General features: G+C 41.7%; 2 protein-coding genes across 3 annotated transcripts; one reads left to right on the forward strand and one right to left on the reverse strand.

Moving 5' to 3' along the window:
* Window positions 1-1,044: 1,044 nt before the first annotated feature.
* LOC112891032 lies at window positions 1,045-7,964 on the forward strand. The gene is made up of 18 exons (XM_025957925.1): window positions 1,045-2,199; window positions 2,312-2,383; window positions 2,552-2,756; window positions 2,845-2,929; window positions 3,030-3,128; window positions 3,219-3,300; window positions 3,392-3,451; window positions 3,563-3,615; window positions 3,692-3,858; window positions 4,319-4,529; window positions 5,287-5,344; window positions 5,520-5,576; window positions 5,654-5,896; window positions 6,329-6,393; window positions 6,472-6,528; window positions 6,629-6,722; window positions 7,106-7,246; window positions 7,342-7,964. Exons 1-18 carry the CDS (start codon window positions 1,414-1,416, stop codon window positions 7,435-7,437), a joined length of 2,631 nt encoding a protein of 876 aa, XP_025813710.1. The 5' UTR covers window positions 1,045-1,413; the 3' UTR covers window positions 7,438-7,964.
* Window positions 7,965-8,797: 833 nt separating this feature from the next.
* Window positions 8,798-17,018, reverse strand: LOC112891033 (phosphatidylinositol 4-phosphate 5-kinase 9-like). Of its 2 annotated transcripts, none has more exons than XM_025957927.1 (9): window positions 16,936-17,018; window positions 14,641-15,910; window positions 13,495-13,662; window positions 12,063-12,228; window positions 11,588-11,698; window positions 11,037-11,224; window positions 10,293-10,450; window positions 9,309-9,471; window positions 8,798-9,203 (listed from the first exon to the last, which is right to left on the reverse strand). In XM_025957927.1, exons 2-9 carry the CDS (start codon window positions 15,879-15,881, stop codon window positions 8,936-8,938), a joined length of 2,463 nt encoding a protein of 820 aa, XP_025813712.1. In that variant the 5' UTR covers window positions 15,882-15,910; window positions 16,936-17,018; the 3' UTR covers window positions 8,798-8,935. The 2 variants fall into 2 exon arrangements, with proteins under 2 accessions (XP_025813712.1, XP_025813711.1); XM_025957926.1 differs by lacking the exon at window positions 16,936-17,018 and adding an exon at window positions 16,279-16,442.
* Window positions 17,019-17,171: the final 153 nt, after the last annotated feature.

Here is a 17,171-nt window from a genome sequence, read left to right on the forward strand (position 1 = left end):
ATAACTCAAGATTTATAGCATATAATGACTCAAGATTTATACTAATTCAGTTAAATGTGCCCTACGTCCAGTCAGAGGTCGGTCGGATGTATTGCTTGAGTCCAGATACTCATGAGAATTAGGGAGTTACAAGCTTGTGAGTGGATGATATGGTATGATCGAGATATGTCAACATGCCTTTGCTAGACGGATGATCCTTCCTTTTATATAGTTCAAAGAGGGTCTTTGTTTCAGGGGAACCAAAGGTAGAAAGAGTAAGGTAGAAAGAGAGAGCGTTTCTCGCTTCGCCGGTCTGAGTCGCCAGCTCTGTCAGTCGGGACCTCCAACTTTGTCGGTCACGATTTTCCGATGACCGCCGTTCAAATCCTGCATTGTCGGGTGGCCGTTTTATCTTAGTCCCTGTGCGTCATGCTCCGTCGGTCGGGGACGAGCGTGCGGCGATAGGTACGGTACGGTAGTTACACTCCGTCCCTAACGTTACGCCTCGTCATTTCGTTTTGATGGAGGCATATCCACCGCGTCGTGATAATGTTACGTTCCATTTCTTCGCAAGGACGGGCAGGTGGAATAGTATCCCCTCACTGTGGCAACAGAGGAGACTAACCTCCGTTCCGTGGAGAGAGTGGTTGGCCTGCACGACAAGTTGATTCCGGCGTGTCTATCCTTATTCTTAGCATTTGGCCTTAATGAACGATTAGTGTGCGAAGTCCGTCCGACCTCGACCTTATGAGTCGGGGAAAGTGACATGTATAAGGCGGAGTCTGCTCAGAGGACCTCAATCGAAACCGTGGTGAACCTAGTCTCTGGTCATCTCCTAGGTTGGGGACACCAGTTATGCTTTTTTTATCCGCCAGTCGGTCAGGATCCGGCCTAGACGGCTTGATGAAGTCACGGTCCGTAAAGGTGCTCTGAATATCAGCGAGACTCCGGATCTCTCGACCCGTCAGTTTAATTACCAGAAAAGCTTTCAACCTCACGTGCCTTTTTTTTTATTTTCTAACATATCCCTTGGCTAGGCTTTCTCCTGGAGATCTGAACATAAATTCTATTGCGAAGAAGGACCAAGACGTAAATTCCATGGGCAATGGTGAGCACGAGCAAGCCTGTCAATCACTGTAGCAGCCAGTAGAGATTAGCAGCTAGAGCAGCTTCCTCTTCTCTGTCTCGACCAAATCCCAATCCCAATCCCAATTCCAATTCTGACGACCTCTCCGTGTGGAGTTCCTCCCCATCCCTCCCGTTGCAGTTGCAGAGAGAGAGAGAGAGAGAGAGAGAGAGAGAGGTGAGTGGATCGATCGGACCAAATCCGCTTCTCATAGGGGGGGGGGGGGGTGGGGATAGGATTGGATTCCAGGCAGCTAGCTGCTGCCATGCTCTCTCGATCCAATCCGGTTCTTGCCGAATGAGTTGAGGATGACGACGGCGGAGGGATCCACCATGGAGGACGAGCCGGACGGCGCCGCCAATTCCTTCGTGCTGCGCTCCGGCGTCCGCGCCGGCCTCAAGCGCGAATTCGCCTTCGCCATCGCCTCCCAGGCCGCCCTCTCGTCTTCCACCGCGCCCCTCGGCCGCACCCGCCGCTCGTCCCGCAACCTCACCTCATCGCCCGCTCCCGACCCCAACTTCTCCAAGGCCAAGCGCCGGCGCCCTCCAGATCCTCCCCCTCCTCACCAAGGCCAAGGGGACGACGCCACCGGCCCCGTGCTCGCCTTGATGGCTGCTGAGCCCACCAGCCCTCAGCCGCCGCTTTCCACTCCACCCCCACAGCCGCAGCCCGAGGCCGAAGCGGATCCCGCACGCCACACCAACATCATCATCATCCCGCCGGAGTCGCCGCCTAGGCGGATCACGCGCTCCATGCTCCACCACAAACCTCCCTCTCCTACCGCTGCTCCTCCTCACAATGCCACTCCACTCAAGCCCAAGCCTGAACCGCCGGAGGAAGAGGAGGACGACAGGCCCGGTCCAGCTCTCCGGCGCTTCACTAGATCACTCTTAATCAAGGATAAGGACAGCAACGACGACGACCTCTCGGGTACCACCACCGCCAGCAATGCCTCCTCGCCACCCCCCAACACTACCACAAGTATCAGCAGCAACAAACGGAATACAAACAAGATCCCCACCAACCTCAGGGAGCTTCTCGCCACCGGCCTGCTCGAAGGCCAGCCCGTCAAGTACATCATGAGGAAAGGCAAGGTATATGCTCTCCTCTCTCTATTTACCCACCCAATGCTGAACCTTTTTGTGGTTATATAGTTTCATGGTTGCTGTAATTTTGACCAGGGATCTGTTTCTGGTCTTATTTCAGCGGGCAGTACTCCGGGGAGTTATCAAGCGTGCCGGCATATTGTGCGCTTGCTTTTCGTGCAAAGGCCGAAAGGTGAGTTTTCTCTCCTCTTCTCCAAAATCACCACCTTTCTATCCCAACTTTTGAGGGTTAAAGAATAGTTCGCTTTGTGCTCACCACGCATTTGGTCAAAAAATTGAAGAGTTAATTTGGTCAAAAAAAAACTTTTGCGGGTTGAACCAATGTGCCTTTGAATTGCAGGTCGTTTCACCTTACTATTTTGAGGTGCATGCTGGCAGTACCAAAAAGCACCCATCCGACTACATTTTCCTGGAAAATGGAAATAATCTGCATGATGTGTTGAGGGCATGCGCAGATGCTACCTTAGACATGTTGGAGTCAGCAATACAGAAGGCGATAGGCCCAGCACCTCAGAAGAGAACATTCAGATGCCAAACCTGCAAAAGTGGGTGGTTTCTCCTCTCATCCATACCTAACTCACCTAGCTCGGTTTTGTTAATTTCTCAAATATTGATCAATATCTAATCTTTCAGGTTCATTCAGCACACTCCGCAGTGGGAAATTTGCTTTGTTTTGTGATTCATGTCTTGAATCCAAGGGAGCTAAGAATAGTACCAGGTAATCTTTGTAATAGATGTGGTCATTCCATTTTTTTTGCAACATCAAAAGTATTTGCATGGGGTTCCAAATCATTGGCTGTTGCCCTACTTTCATTTAGGTCACTAAAAATTGCACGTGGTTCGACTTCATCTGCCAAGGGTTATAAAAGTACATCCCCAGGAGCAAAGTCTGTGAGTGTAGGAAGGCTTACAAGAAAGTAGGTATTGTCAATTATGATAAGCATCCTTTTCCTTGAGTTATTCACACCTCATAATCCCCAATTTGCTATTTTATTACAAAAAAATAGGGATAAGGGGTTGCATAAGGTGGTTTTCATGAGTGGTGTTTTACCAGAGGGTACTGATGTCGGCTACTATGTTGGTGGAAAGGTCACTTTCTTACTTTTCGTCTCGCAACTTACTGTTTTCAGCCAGTGCAAATGTTATTTTGTTATTAACACTTGTAGCGACATCTTTCTAGAGGTTACTAGATGGATATATAAAGGAACTTGGGATCTATTGTCATTGCTGCAACACAGTGGTAAGTTGTAGCCCCTTTCGTTAGATACATGTTGAAATTTAATGGCACTTAACAACTCAACTGATAATCAAGCCCAGTCTAATTCTCGAATTCATTTAATTCAATGGACAGGTTAGTCCTTCACAATTTGAAGCTCATGCTGGTCGAGCTGCTCGACGCAAACCGTGAGTATATTCGTGCAGTTTATTTTTGTAAGAATACAACTCAAAACTCTAATCCCTTCCACAAATTCTATTGTAGGTACCACAACATATATATGTCGAATGGTGTTTCACTGCATGAGCTGTCAATTTCACTCTCAAAAGGTCAAAAGATGTCAAACAGACAAAGTGATGACTTGTGCAGCATTTGTTCAGATGGTGGTCAGCTTCTCCTTTGTGATACCTGTCCAAGAGCTTTTCACAGAGGTAATGACATTATGCATAGCCATAGTTTGTATGAGATGCTTCGTGTTTGCTTACTGCTCAATTAAGCTACATTTAACTTTTTCATTACGATATGGTATGTCGAAATATATGTTTTCTAGTGGAAGGCTAAATTTACTGTCTACAGATATTTTACTGATGCTTGAAATCCAGGTGTCAGACCTTCCAAAATCTACCTAAATTATGTTGTAACACTATGCTCGATTTGTAGTCTACATGGGGATTCCTGTTGTATAATCTTTTTCTTTGAATTACAATGCTGCATTTTTTCACTCATGTTCAACTGTTTCTTACTGCCATCTTGCGGTTCTTATTTCTAACATCTGGTGAAATCAAGAATTATGTTTCATATATACCTTTTAGTGAACCCTTTTGAAAAGAGCTGCATTGGTTGATTCTCATTACTGTTATGATGTATTTCCTCCCTATCCATCTATTGCAGAATGTGTTGGCTTGTTTGCTACCCCGAAGGGAACTTGGTGTTGCCGATATTGTGAGAATAGACAACAGAGGGAAAGTTGTTTGGCATATAACAACAATGCAATAGCTGCTGGGAGGATTGAAGGAGCTGATCCCTTGGAAGAAATATTCACACGGTCTATACGCATTGCTACATCACTCGATACTGGATTTGGCGGTTGTGCACTGTGCAAGTAAGTGTTCGTCAATTGTCATGGTGCTTGTATATTCACTTGGGCTTGCTTTTCTTTTATGCTTTCATAAGCTATATGTGCTTCCAGACTTTCCTCAAACATTTCCTAGGCCAACAGAGGAAATTTGCCTCTTATCAAGTACTGGTATTTGCTTTATATACTGGTTGAGCTAAGGGAGATCAATATCTGAATGCTTAATATCTTTAACCCTTACCAACTCGCTGATTACTTTTGCATAGATGTTAATTTTGTTATTTTTCTTTAAGCTTTATCTACCCTAGTTAATTCTGTGTTACCATTAGTTCATAATTTCTAGTTGCTGTGCTTGTTATGGGTTTGTGAAAGTAAAGAAAAAAAGAGAGGACTCGACCACAGGGGGAGACTCCCAACAACTCCCAAAGTTCAACGCTCTAACCAGTCGACTGCGAGAAGTACCTTTTACAAGAAAGAAAGTTACAGATTGTTTTCGTTTAATGGCTACTTTGCCGAGTGCTATAACATTTCTTCAGAGCCATAAGTGCCATAACATCTACTTCAGGATTTAGTATGCAGTTTTGTTTTTTATATATGCTTTCATTTGTAAAAACCTGTGCAGCACAATCATAGAGAGGTGCCGGATAGATATACGTGTACTAGGAGCACATGTTGTGTCTGAATAGTGCAGTTGAATACAAACCCAAGTTTCTGAAGTGTCTTTTTTTCATATACATATCTATATATAATCCATGGACATTGTCTGTTTGAATTATTTTGGCAGGCTCCATGATTTCAGCAAAAAGAAATTCAGTACCCGGACTGTGCTGCTTTGTGACCAAGTACGTTTACCAATCATATATGGTTATAGACCATGGTTTACCTCTGTGAATGCTGATACTAGTGTCCTTCCATGATCTATATACAGAGTGTTATCCTGCTGTTTCTGTCTTGTGCTTTATATAAGGCAGCAGTGGTAATTTGTAACAGTAAGTCATTCATGTCTGTTTTGACCAGTGCGGTAGAGAATATCACGTTGGTTGCCTCAAGGAACATAACATGGCTGATCTGACGGTGATTTTTCTAACCTGAGACATCTGGAAGAGTTTGTAGCAGAAACTTAGCACCATATTAATAATTAACTAATGCAGGCATTGCCTGAAGGGGCATGGTATTGTTCCACCGACTGTGTGAGGATTAACCGGACACTGCAAGACTTACTTAACCGTGGAGGCGAACCTGTCCATACCATGGATCTAGATGTTATTAAGAAGAAGCGAGAAGAGAAAGGTTTAGATGCGGATGTTGACCTTGATGTTAGATGGAGAATTTTGAAGGATAAGAGTTCAGAAGACAGCAAATTGGTGCTTTCCAAAGCAGTTGCAATTTTTCATGTGAGTTTCTGTCACTTCATACTGGATATTAATTTTTTTATGACAGGTGCCTATTGATTGTTAACACTTGGTAGAATTTGCAATTACTTATGACCAGGATGTTGCACATGTGTAGTGTGTTAAGAAAACAAAGTATCCTTATGCAGGTTTGTATGGAGTGTATTTTCTGATAATGGAGGTGAATATAGTGGATATCTTGCTTTACATGCTCCCCATTTCATGTATAACCTTGCAAACCTGATGGTTAAGCTATAAATCAACAAGAAAAAAATTGACAGAATAAAAGCATCTTCACTTCACTAACTGACATTATTCAAGTTCAGGCTCGGCTTACAGTAGGGGAAATGATTGCAGATTCTGCTTAGCAGACATAAAGAAGTTTTTGTTTATTCAAAACCTGGGATTCACTTTATACTATTTCCATTTCTGCAGGAAACATTTGATCCCATTATCCAGATAACAACTGGACGGGACCTCATTCCAGCCATGGTTTATGGGTACGGTCTAGTGTCTACCTTGTTTACTTGTATCACACGCAAATCAAAATTGTGGAAATAATATACGCTTGTTTCCAGGAGGAGCGCAAGGGATCAAGATTACACAGGAATGTATTGTGCTGTGTTAACTGTGCGGTAAATTTTTGTCTTAGATTGTTTCTTGCAGAAAATGAAATGACATTGTCAATCAATTGTCTCAAGAGTTAAGCTACTCTAATTAATTTTGTTGATGCAGCAACACTGTAGTTTCTGCCGGTCTTTTCCGCATCATGGGTAGTGAAATTGCTGAGCTGCCGTTGGTTGCTACAAGTCGGGATAGCCAAGGCTTGGTAAGTTCGTAAAGCATTGGATGGTATTATAATTCAAGTTTTAATTGGAACATAAAGAGTGAATATTTTGAGCGTATGGAGTCTGAAATAAACCAGCTCCATAGATCATGTATTGCTGCAAGCCTTCAATGCATAGTTGCTCCAATGCCCCCCTGTGGATAAGGGACAGCAAGAATGGTCTAACTGCAGTAGGTGTGCTATAGCCTTTGAAAGATGGTTTTGGTGATACAGGATGTTTTAGATCTTCGGAACAAGTTTTAGTAGTTGGATTGAGTTTAAATGCAGAATTGGGGCTTTCCTTGTTACAAAGTTGTTTGTCGTTGTTGAGACAAGACCTGACGTACTCTAGCATTGATCTTTCTTTTCTTCTGTGAACTGAGCAGGGGTATTTCCAAGCGCTTTTTGCCTGCATAGAACGACTTTTGGCATATTTGGAGGTGAAACATTTTGTGCTACCAGCTGCAGAGGAAGCGGAGTCTATCTGGACGGAGCGGTTTGGGTTCACAAAGATAAGCCAGGATGAGGTTTGTATATGTTCCTAGGTCCAACTTGCAAGCGTGTGTGAGACCGAAGGATTTGCTTGAGGTTGCACTTATGTAAATTTTATTGTGTTTTGCAGCTGCGCGAATACCTCAAGGGTGGACGAACAACTGTGTTTCAGGGCACATCAAACCTGCACAAGCTGGTCCCCCAACCAGAACAGGAATGCTGCTAAGAAACACATCTTTTTGTGTGCGTGCTTCTGGGATTGGTGTGGATAGGAAGGGCACCCTGAACCTATGAGCATGGTGATGATCTGTTGTCAAGGCAAAGACGGAGATTGTGTAAGATACCCACCAGGGACGAGCAGCAAAGGCAAAGCCAAAGCTGAGTGAATTTCAGGCAAGTTATTGGGTGGCAGAGCAGCAAAGACCGTTCTGCTTGTGTTGAGTTGGTGTTTGTTTGAGATAGCAACTGTGGGTCGGGAGTTTCACTGGAGGTGACCGTTGTATCTGCTGATGTCTTTTTGAGTTGTGATAGGAGTTGGCTGTGTGATACTAGGCTGTTAGGAGTGGGGTGGATTGGGGAGGTCTCAAATTCAACGTACAGCGTGAACATGTGATTCCTCTTTGTTTGTCTGCCTCTGTCGCTCTAGATCGTCTGTGGATGCAATGTAGTGCGGTCAGTCTGTGTCCAAGAATGTAAAGTGTATTTGTTTCATTATGATAAGTTATTGATCATTAGTATTTAACTTTTGTGATATAAGTTGGTGTCATTAGATTCGTATTCAAAATTAATAAGTTGGTGTCATTAGATTCGTATTCAAAATTATGTACTTATGAGTAAAATTTGTATCACAAAAATGACATTAATAGGGTGATTTGGAGTTAAATTCTTGTAACAAAAGATTTTTCGATAAGGTGGAGGGAGTATTGTTTTTCCAACAGATGTCCACCTTGTGCGTCTTTAATTTGTACAAATTCCTTGAGGTCGTGCAGGTTATTGTTCAAAGAGTCGTCAGCATAATTGTGACCGACACCAAACCAGTTGTGTGGCTTGTATTTTGTGCTTTTGAGATCCGCTGAAATGCACATCAGTTGAAATTAACGCCTGATACTTGTGTGTGGTTATTAACAGGTCCCATGGCAGCAGCTACTTCCACCAAAAAGTGCATCAAAATTCCACAAAAGAGAATGCTGTCATCTACCATGATCATGCAACATTTGGGCTCAGATAAAAAAACAAAAAGGAGAACAATAGCACAAGGAGCCTATGACAGTTTATTGTGTTACAGGAACCAACTGTAACATTATTTCCAAATCTTCAAGCTAAATTTACCGAGAGGGAGAATACTTTACGGATTCCTTAGCCCTTCGCGTCATTCCTATGCTTTATACAATTTGTGCAAAATATTTCCACCATATTACACGTACACCATATTACACTGAGGTCCGTCAGTGTTGAATGAGAAATCAGGCTGCTTCCTGCAGTCGGGAATCCAGGCAATTCATGTTAAATGTCTATCCTTGTCTCACATAAATATCTGAAGACGAGAAAATTAGCATCAAATTCTAGAAGATGCTTCGAAACTTGCCTTGATCAGATAGCCCAATGCAGGCAAGGAAGAGAAGAAAGTGAAGAGGGATGTAGGCAAAATAAATTGCAGATAGCCACAGTAAGTGCTGAATAAATCTTCTTGCATTTTGCTCGTGAAGAATAGAAATTACTGGATCTTATGAGCTTTCAGGAAATATCGCCCGAATGAAATTCAGGAAGCGCTCTGAGTAGACATTAGGTTCCACGACAGATATTGACAATGAGTTATATTGGATGGACTTGTAAGTATGCTCAATCTTCTTCCTTAAGTTGTACTCTTGCAATATATCAATTATTCCCAGGTAGAGCACCACATCATACACCTGACCAAATGAGTCGCTGTCATCTTCTTTAGTGGTCTGTTCTGCTCTTGCAGGCATGTTAACCCCTAGCTGGATCTGGAGCCTAATGAAGTGAATAGTTTCTTGTCAGCCTTACACTGTGATGGTATATAATATATTAATATACAATAATCCTTGTGAACCGGCACATAACGGTAGGAGAACTCACCTTGCGGTGCCTGGAAGCAAGAGATCTACTTCTTCAAAACTTGCACTTGATCGAAGACGGGCTCCCCTTATATGAGGACCAATAACGACATCATTTTGGTCACTAGCTCGCTGAACCAAAACCAATCCTTCAGAACAATTCATAGCATCCTCCCCCAGAGCACCTACATCGCCTCAGAATGTCAACAATAAGCAAATGAAACATTAGAAGGAAAAGCCTGTTGCAAAATAAGAAAAAAAATTGGAGGGAGCATAATATTAATTACATCTCAAAGCAAAGTTATGCAGATTGGAATGTTTACATCGATAACATGGGTTGTAATGTTGACTGGACTTGATATTAGAAGAATTTGAAACTTCAAAGCAAATGAAGAAAATGGTGGCAAAAGGTTTCTCATTGTCGAGCACACTAACTTGCAAGTTCTGGGAGGAGCCTAGTGATGAAGGGCCCTTCCTATGCAACCGTGTTTGATGTTTCTGTAGCTATAAGATGGATAAGCTACTGTGCATGTCCAAATGTTTTATTGTGCTGCATGGAATCAACAGTCAACACTAGTGCTTCCAGGAAAACTCTGGAGTAGTTTCAGTTTGTGCTTTACAATATCATGTTGTTGTGGAATACTAGAGGCATTGTGAACTTGTTGTCAACACAAGACCAAGTTCAGACAGGGAAGAAATGAAGAGGTAATCGGATGGTACAAAAGTAGTGATGGAGACAGATAGTGTAAGCAACTGAATGTAGAATTTATCTAGTGGTCACAAACCATAGGATCGTCCAATAAATGATTTTTGACAGGATTCCATAACACTCTACCATGTCAAGAAAACGGTTCTTGTATTTACGTGCCAAAGAGTAAATGCATATGTACAAGATAGACAAGCCAAAGACCTAAATGCCTATGCAGGTAACTAAAATAGCTAAGCACACAGATAAGGTATGTTCACTCATAGATTAAGCATCTCAAAGAGAAAAATATTAAGTTACCTTCTTCCGAAAGAACAGTGAGCCTATCTGGTACGATTGTCTGATTAAAGGATGCCTGTGTCCGCAGGTTTTGAGGAGCTCGATAATGGACGCCAAGAAGTAAGCTATAATCCATTATTGCATGATTCCTTAGAAATTTGCTATCAGTCTCAATTTGCCTACAGATAAAAAGATGATTACATCAAAGGTGCACGAACTCCAATGAATACTGAAGAAATAGCATAAAATTCTCAAGGTAAAACGCAAAGAAATAGCAGCCTTTTTGTTAAAAAAAGTACTAATACAGAAATGAAATATGACTGCTCCGAAACAATCAGAGATTTGGTTTCTTTTCCTTTCAACTAGTAGGATTCTTTTTCTTGAAACAATTTATAATCATGCAGCTTTATAATATAATATGCAATAGTGGAGAAACTTACTGTACATCAAATGACATTTTGGGTCAACCAGTGTCAAATTTATTACAAAAGCATTTGGTAGTCGTAAATGATAAAAAACGATAGGAACACTGTTCAGCTAACATCTATGGAATAACTTTGCAAAATACTGCACTGTGATGGTGAAATTTCTAGCTATAAAGGATATGATGTACCTACTGGTAGAATAGTAACTAATTTGAGGTACATTTTTTCAATGAATTATGACACAAAAATACATATAACAGTTGCAAATTCGTAATTCAACAAAAGAAATCGTAAGCTGCCCTTTATGACGCAATCTATGACTAGGTTACAAGTTGCTTACTTAAGCAGAGTCTCCCGCCAAGAAGGATCGACATAAAATGAATAATTTAGATCCAAGTCTTTCAGTGTTGTGTTCTCATCGATTTTAATTTTGTCCGTTGAACGGCCTAAGGATGAACCTTTCAAGTCAAACCTCCTGTGAATTCTAAGTTCGGTGCAAAACATGTTTCCCATCACTACAAAATGGAACTGCAAGCACAAACGACAACAGCAAGCATTACTTTAGGATAAATGGCTACAATTAAAATAATATGTACAACACTCCAACTGTAAAAAAATGAAAAATATGAAACTTTAGACAAGGAATGGTCGAAAATATGACCTTGAGCCTCACTTTCCATCAGGAATATTAGCAACCAAAAGAAAGGAAAAACTATCATTTCATGAAAACACTTTTCATTAAAATCTCATAGACTTCATGTACAGCAATAGTCAAAGTTTTTTCCTTTTATAGAAAGTTGTGTGCACAAATCTTTAAACTTCTATCTTATATATCACGTGAAGTAGGAAGGAAGCATAAACAATAAGTCAAGCTGTCCGTAATGTGATAACCTTTTGACCACTGGAAGGTTTAACCCTGTGGAGGCCAAAAAACTTAGTTATGAGTGTGTTCTCATAGGTACGGACATGGTAATAATACTCTGGAAGCATTCGTAGAAGAACCTGCAAGAAACTTTTGACAATTCAGAACTGTTTTGATCCAAGTATCAACAAGTGAAACACATAAAGGGTTAAAACATAACTCCATATGACAAGCAACAAAAAGGCCATATTATATTTTGTCATGCAAGTCGAGCACCAAGCCAGATAAGCTAAAAACTCTGGTTCATTTAACATATTGAACTCTTTACGATTGCTAGTGTTTAAAAGATGGAACCATTGTCTCTATGCCTGGTCCCACTTCTGTTTACCAAAACCACATGATCTATACTTTCGAAAAATTCTTAATAGGATATGGTAGTATATTTTGGGATAAGAAAATTTTGTGGAAGGCATTGCTTCTAAAATCATTAAAATGATAAGAAACCTGCACTTCAGACTTCCGTAGAGTCTTGATCATAAATCGATCATCCTGTGATAGGAAGAAGACACTTCCACTCTTTCCAGGAGACGATAACTCCCTAAGTGCATCGCTTCCACAAATGGAAATCATATAGTCCGCTGCATCAATCTTGAACATCTCCCTCAAATTTCTACACAAACAAGTAGATCTTATTATGTTCAGAAACACAAAAGGCACAGGTAGAGTCACTTATCAGGTGCCAAATAAGGAAAATCTCTCATTGTTGTGGACCTAACTAAATAGTTAACATCTCAGTGGCTGAATTCCTCCAGAACAATATAATTGAAGATCATTTTCACACTCCTTTGTCCACTGAAGCATTTCAAGAATATCAGGAACTTCAGAACCTGATTCAAAATCTACAGGTTCAAGAGAACGAAAAGGACAAATGGCACTACATTTGGGGGACAGACAGGTACTCATCCAAGAAGTTCTACAACCTGCCCTACAAAAACATCAAACCTCCCCCACCATTCCAATGGATCTGGAACTCTTTAAGTGTAGCAACAAGCTGAAGGTTTTTTCATGGCTTCTTCTAATGGATAGACTTAACACAAGAAATCTGTTGAGAAGGAGAAACTTTCAAATTGAAAATGGAAACTACAATTGTGTGCTCTGTAGGGAAAATCTGGAAGAAACTGCCCTGCATCTCTTCTTTACTTGCCCCTTTAGCAGAGCTTGTTGGGAAAAGATCGGAGTGCTATGGAATTTTAATTTACCTTTCTATAATATTATGAAAGATGCAAGGCAAAACAGCAACAACTTCTTCATGGAAACTTTTATCATTGCTGCATGGGGAATCTGGAGCAAAGAAATAACTTTATTTTTGAAGTAAGAAGGCCTTCTCTACGAGCCTGGACATCTCAGTTTGTAGAAGAAGCTATTCTACAAGCGCACAGACTAAAAGATACCAACAAACAAGTTTTCTTAGATTGGCTAAACTCTGTATAGTTGATGTATAGCCTTTCTTTCAGTTTTTATCTTCAGTGGGGGCACTCTTGTGCTGTTGTTGCCCTTCTCGGGCTCTGTACAGTTTTTTATTTTATTTCGTTTTCTCCTATTAATATATTTACCACAGTGGGGGTTTCCCTTGCTGTTTCTTTTCAAAAAAAAAAAACTAAACAGATACAGCAGTGGAAGGTTCAAAATTTAATAGTGTTTCCAGCGCATTAAAGGAACAAGATTACAGGATAAGACTTAAAAGAGCATCAAACTCTTCAAGCTATTGCATATGCATGACACCCTTGACCCTATGTCTAGTTTCCTTTGTCAAGGTTGTGAACCTAAGCAACTTCAGTGAAAAGAACATGAAGGCTCTACAGATTACAATAGAAGAACTTATAGTGATCATAAATATAGTCTTGGTGAATGAAAATTGGGACACCATGCAACAAACCTGAAAACCATTGGGCAGTAGTCTTTCCATTTAAAATCATCAGCATGATGTGAAGGAGTAAGCCGTGATCCATTTTTAGGGAAGTTCATCCAGAAACTTGCTCTGGGACCATAATCAGAAGCTCGCACTTCACGCCTCTGAATTGGTGTAATCTTTCCAACTGTATACCTGAGTATAATCACAATCAAACATTCAGTGATGACCAAAATCATTCAGTTGGATATTTCAACACGACAATATCCTGTTGATAAGAAATAGAGTAATAAATTAGAGCATACTACCACATTTTCTACACTGTTGAGAAAAAGAACTGCAGAATGTCCATAATAATGAAATTTTCTAAGACTTGGAGCTTCCATTAGTGTTTTAGTTGCACTTAGTATAATCAATTATATGCTTAACCATCATTCCTACTCCCTATTATGAATTCTGTTAAAGAATCCTATTATGAAGATCTTTACACTTCCAGAACAACAAAGAATCTACTGTTCTTCCACTATATTCTGTCGTGCAACATGAACAAGATAATTGACCCTATTATATCACGTAGCACTTGCTTTGTTTTTTTTCTCGAATACGCAAGAGAGCTGCGTATCATTGCATTAAGATAGAAGGAAAAAGGCCAAAATGGCCACACAACACCCCCCCCACACACACACGCACGCACGCACGCACGCAAAAATACTGATCACGTAGCACTTGCTTTGTTAAAGCTTGTAATCAAAATGTCTGAAGCTATAAGCCTACTGATCAGCTATCAAGTTGGTATTCCATATGTAAGCCTCCCAGTCCCACTTCACCGCTGCTAATCTTAAGTAAAAATATATGGGTCTAAGGACTATCAGATGGAAAGACCTAGTTCTCCATCAGTAGGTAATTACCCAACCTGTCAATTATGCTCTACAGTTACTTTTGATGACAGATAATAACTTGTGCAAGGTAGAGGCATCCTTAACATTTTGTTCATGCTGCAAAGACGAAAATTCATAACTATTTGGGCAAATGAAGGTAGATACAGCAAGTACAACAGTAGGTAACTTATCTATGACATGCTAGAACTTTGCATATGGGTAATCATTATCGAATATCCAACAAAATACAGCGAAGAATATTCAAATTTTCAGTGAAAAAGGAACCTTGCATTACCTGATTCCAAGCTGCAGGCTGAGCATTAGATCATAGCTCCTATGTCCTTTAATTATTGTTTGACCAGGCTTCTTGATATCCTTCACCATTTTCTTCTGGCGACGCGATACTTTTCTGAATGAATTTGAGAAGCTTCTATCCACCACAACCTCGCTGATAAGAACACCTTGCATGTATTCCCTCTCCAGTATAGGAAAGTTGGAATCAGCCTTGTTTTCACAGCTCTGAATTGCAGTTTCATGTGTTTCACAACCAATGAATTTTTCAAAAGCCGCTCCAAGACTCCACCGTCTTTCCAGTGATACATTTTTTGAGCGAGTTTTCTCAAAATTCAAGCTTCTAGTTGATGAAATACCTGCAGAGTCCTGATTTCCTCTAGCCGTCACATCTGCCATGTCGAATGAGGAGGAGTGAAGGATATGTGAACCATGATTCTGAATTCCAACACCAGGCAGCGCACCTCTCTTTCTTAAAGGATCCATGTATAGCTCATGGGGAACCAGAATTTCACGACATTTCGGATAGAATGTGCCTTTTCCATCCTTCACCCCCCTAGTCCAGGTTCCTACATAGTAGCCAGAGTCCTTCCATGTATAGACTCCATGACCATGCATGACACCATCTAACCAGTTGCCTTCAAATGAATCTCCATTCTTCCATGTGAAAATTCCTTTGCCTGACATGACCCCGTTTTTCATCGTGCCAACATAAGTGTTCCCATTTGCCCAGGTATACCTGCCATGTCCTTCTATTTCTCCCTGCATCCAAGAACCTTCAAATTTGTCTCCGTTGGGATATGTCTGTAAACCAAGGCCATGCTTAAGATTCAACTTCCAGCCTCCCTTGTAAGTCGAGTTGTTTAGCCCAATATATGTTCCTTCACCATAAATGTAGCCGCCAGAGTAGTCACCCTCGTAGCTGGCCCCTGTCGGCCATAGCGTCTTTCCTTGCCCATGCCTGAGGCCTCCCCTCCAGTCACCCACGTAAACGCAACCATCGGACCAGATATAACAGCCAGAGCCATGTGGCGTGTTGCCTAGTAACGTGCCACGATAAATATCCCCATTGGGTAGTATAAGCTCTCCAACTCTAGAGGCAGAATCTGTTTCAGAAGCATCTGGATGTTGAGAGTTGGGCAGAGCAGGCAAGAACCCCTTGTGAACAGCCTCGGTTGTTTCAGGGGGCGAGATACCAACTCGAACTCGAAGCTCATCATCGAGAAGAGGCACAGGGATCGTCATGCATACGGCTCAGCAGGGGCCGCGGCAGGCTGCAGACAATGCAAGATGATGGAGATTATGCTTGCAAGTGCTGGAACAAAACAAAGTGCGCAAGATGTGCTAGCTGTCTCCGTATTCATGGCTTTGATAGTGATAAAATGCGTCAAAATCAGATCCGATCCCCCAGAGAAGAAAAAGTAAACACAAGAGCATGCAGAGAACAGCGCAGAACTGAAACTGGGCATGCCTAGTCTGTTGATTTTGAAGCGATGAGGTGAGGTAGATTAATGGATTACTCCATGCATATTAGGATGTGAAGAGAACTAGAGGAAGGTGCAGGAATGGAACTAAGAACCCTCTGTACTGAAGGGCGGGGAAGAGAAGAGGATTCAGGTCGGGTATATTTGGGTTGCCTCACCTCCGGCGCCGGCTGCCGCCATCTATGAGGGCATGTCGTAGTTAGCCGCCTTGGTGGTTTCTTCGGCCTCAGACCTTCCATTGCATTGGCGGCCGGCGACTCGTCGGCGACGGAGGGAGACGGGGAGCCGGCCGGACTCCGGAGAGCTAGGTGGTGTGTTAAGGTTTGGGCTGGGCTTTTTGTCTCCCTTCTTCGGTTTGGGCTTGGGCTGGGCTTTTACGAGGAAAGCGGCAATCATTCCATTTCTACACGAGTCTTATGATCTCTCAAAAAAAAATGAAGTGATCTAAATGTAATCTTTTCCTTCCTCAAATATACTGTAGTTATACCCCTTAAAAAAAACTGTAGTTATAAGCCTTTTAGAAACTTAAACTTTTGGACACCACATAAAAATACATTCTCTTCTCTATCAATATACTACTCCCCCTCCCAAATCATTAGTCGTTTATTTTGCTATACATGTAGACATAATATATATTTAGATGCATAGTAAAATATGCATCTAGGAAAGCCAAAATAACTAATAAGTTGGAATATGGTAGGTTGGGCAGATTTCCGATCGCTCGTTGGACAATTATTAGCGACAATGATGGTGATGATGATAAATTAAGAAGGAGGAGGAGGAGGAGGAGGAGGAGGATCGATGGTTGTTGGTACCTAGTAGCTTGGACGGCGATGCTCGGCTTGGGCGAGAGACCCTAGCAAATCATGCATCAATCCTGGACCGGAGCAGGAGCAGGAGCAGGAGCAGGAGCTAGCCTATCTAGCCAATCATGCATCATATATATGCAGTGCAGTGGTAGCATTTTTTAAATAATAATATATACAAGGTACCTGGCATTTAATTAATTTGGTATAATTTAATCCTGGACGATGAAAGGAGCGAGCTTTAA

This window comes from Panicum hallii, chromosome 4 (genome assembly GCF_002211085.1).
Source record: "Panicum hallii strain FIL2 chromosome 4, PHallii_v3.1, whole genome shotgun sequence".
NCBI lineage: Eukaryota > Viridiplantae > Streptophyta > Magnoliopsida > Poales > Poaceae > Panicum > Panicum hallii.